We start from the raw sequence: 2,723 nt of genomic DNA on the forward strand, positions 1-2,723 counted from the left end.
ACAGGTAGGAACAGCTTACCATATCCCTGCTTCCTCGAACTTGGATTTCCAGTTTGATTCATAAACTTCTTGGAAAATATCCTTGAATCTTTACACCCCATCAAAGAAAGAAAAACAAATGATTAATACATTCGAAGTGAAGAATAAAAGATAAAACACACATAAAAAGACTCGTGCTAAACCCAAAAACACCACTAGATTTATGTTCAGGAAGAATAATGCTTAACAGCCCAGAATAAGGAATTTGAAAGCAGTTTAAGGATCAAATGTTATAAATAACAAATTTGTATGTTAAAGGATGCATACTGCATACCTTCCATCATATTTCTTGAGAATGGTATTCTTTGTGCTAAGATACAATGGCCATTTCTTCTGGTATGCAGTGTTCATTGAAGCTTCAGCAAAGGAACGAATGGACTGTCCCACGAATAAGCATTAAAGGAATAATTTAGTGTTGCAATTAAATACTTTGATGTCAAAACTCTATTAAGTTATGAAATATCATACCTCATCAGTGTTGTACATGGAGAGAGCAACTCCACCCTCACCAGTAAAGTTGAAGACCTCTATTTCTGTCTTTTCATCCTTCCCTTCTGGAACTGTATACAAGTAGAACAAAATTCATTATAAAAATATTTTTACAAGAACTTTGTAGAAACAGATATGACCATATAAATAGACAAAGACAAATATCCTGGATAAATATATATAATAATCAAACTACTCATTACTACTCAAAGAACAGGAGTAAATGTTTAAGGAGGTGGTCTAAGAGGGACAAAAGTGAATAAAAGTGCAATACCAAATTACAATATAAAAATATAACAATTAAATTATTCTGTATAAAACTATTTGTACACAAACTTTGTAGAAACAGATATCATACATGCCCAGAATAAGATATAACAATCAAAATATCATTGCTTGTAAAAGAACAGAGAACAGGAGTAAACGTTTTAAGTGTTGTTAGACATATAAGAGGAAAAAGTGAATAAAAGGCAATACCAAACACCAACTTTAGCTTTCCAGCTCCCTTAATAACTGTATCAGTTGCTCGGTATTGATCTCCAAAAGCATGCCTTCCAATGCAAATTGGCTTTGTCCATCCTGAATGCAGCAGCAAATAGTTTCAGCAATATTCCATAACCTAATAGAAGAGTGAAATAGCAAACCAAAAAGAAAAGGGAAGTAAAGAAAAAGTAAAATCAGCAACAAAATGGAATAGCTATTACCTGGAACCAGTCGGGGGATATTTTTGCAGAGAATTGGTTCCCTGAAAACAGTGCCTGCAGGGAAAGAAAATTATGACGAGCCACAAAGAAGGATCACAATGCTTACAAAATAAAAGCAGATGGGCCACAGTCCCTTACCATTCAAAATATTTCTAATTGTCCCATTTGGACTCTTCCACATCTGCTTCAGACCAAACTCCTTCACACGACCTTCATCTGTACTTATAAAATTTAGTAGCATGATAATCTCATTCATAATTTAAAGATAAAATGATAAAGATCCACAGCATAGCATTGAACAATTTAAACTGAGTCATGCCTACCAGGAGTGATGGTGGCACACTTAATTGCTACATTGTACCTACAATTTCAACAAACAAAATTACCATCAGCAGAGAAGAAGAACGAATATATATTTAAGAAAATTGTGATAGAATATTAAAAAATATAGATGTTGCGAATTTTGTTTGAATACTGTAAATATTAGAAGAAGAAGAAATATAATAATGCCCATCAATATTCTATTATCAAATGTCCAATATTTATTCATAACTGAAAACAGGGGTTAACATACTTAAGGGTAGCTTCAGCACTGTCAACAGTTACTTTGTCGTCTGTAGCATCCCGGTGGGGAAGGCCAAGGTCGAAGTACTTTATATCCAATTCCACGAAAGGTAAGATCAGCTGCATCGTCATGAATAAACACACTCAGCCAGTGAATCAGTCAGTCACACATATATTTCATGAAACTTATTGAAAAAGATAACAGGAATTTTATCACCTTGTCCTTGATAAATTGCCAGATCACCCGTGTCATCTCATCACCTACGTCACAGATTATTTTGAAATGGCAATTATATCAGGAAATGATGGGGATTAAAATTAGATTTTAAAGTAGATTGTGATAGAAACTTTTGAAATGTGTGATTGAAATTGAAAATTTGTGGGACCCTGTGGTTAATATTGATTATTTGACTTTGAATTAGATTAAAATCAGATTTTAATCCAAACCAAACAGGCTCTGTATAGGAAATGATCACAGGGAAGAAACTTTATCTTTCAAATAATTCTATTTAAAAATCAGATAGCTACGAGTAAAACAGAGCAGATTGTGATACTTGTGCTTAGAACATATCCCATGGAATTCAAAGTATCTCACAAAATAGAAACATGGGCCCATCAGCTTTTACTAGCAAATCCAAAAGGCAAATAAAAATACAGTTTGAGACCATAACAGGAGATATACAATTTGAGCTAACAACACAGAATACCTTCTAAAAAGTGATCTATAGTCAACTCATGTGCAAAAACAAAACAACGAGATTTAACAGAAACCAAGATTCATATAAGGTATATAAATCTATGATCAGAAAATAGGAATAGAAAGTGGGAGATCTGAATCTAACCGTCCATCTCAACGATGGGATTGGCCACCTTGATCTTTTGAAATGCCATTTTTTCTTGAATTTTGTTCTTTACAAATCAAATTGA

General features: G+C 33.3%; 1 protein-coding gene across 1 annotated transcript in view; it reads right to left on the minus strand.

Moving 5' to 3' along the window:
* The window catches only part of LOC111375278 (isocitrate dehydrogenase [NADP]), a 4,641-nt gene extending 1,918 nt beyond the window's left edge, over positions 1 to 2,723 (minus strand). The window contains exons 1-10 of the mRNA XM_022998082.1: positions 2,639 to 2,723; positions 2,014 to 2,057; positions 1,807 to 1,916; positions 1,556 to 1,593; positions 1,371 to 1,448; positions 1,233 to 1,286; positions 1,006 to 1,107; positions 508 to 599; positions 314 to 417; positions 20 to 88 (exon numbers count right to left, since the gene is read on the minus strand). Of these exons, the coding sequence (XP_022853850.1) occupies positions 20 to 88; positions 314 to 417; positions 508 to 599; positions 1,006 to 1,107; positions 1,233 to 1,286; positions 1,371 to 1,448; positions 1,556 to 1,593; positions 1,807 to 1,916; positions 2,014 to 2,057; positions 2,639 to 2,687 (740 nt within the window). The 5' untranslated portion in view covers positions 2,688 to 2,723. The remainder of the gene's footprint in view (positions 1 to 19; positions 89 to 313; positions 418 to 507; positions 600 to 1,005; positions 1,108 to 1,232; positions 1,287 to 1,370; positions 1,449 to 1,555; positions 1,594 to 1,806; positions 1,917 to 2,013; positions 2,058 to 2,638) is intronic.

This window comes from Olea europaea, unplaced genomic scaffold, assembly GCF_002742605.1.
Source record: "Olea europaea var. sylvestris unplaced genomic scaffold, O_europaea_v1 scaffold1354, whole genome shotgun sequence".
NCBI classification, from domain to species: Eukaryota; Viridiplantae; Streptophyta; class Magnoliopsida; order Lamiales; family Oleaceae; genus Olea; species Olea europaea.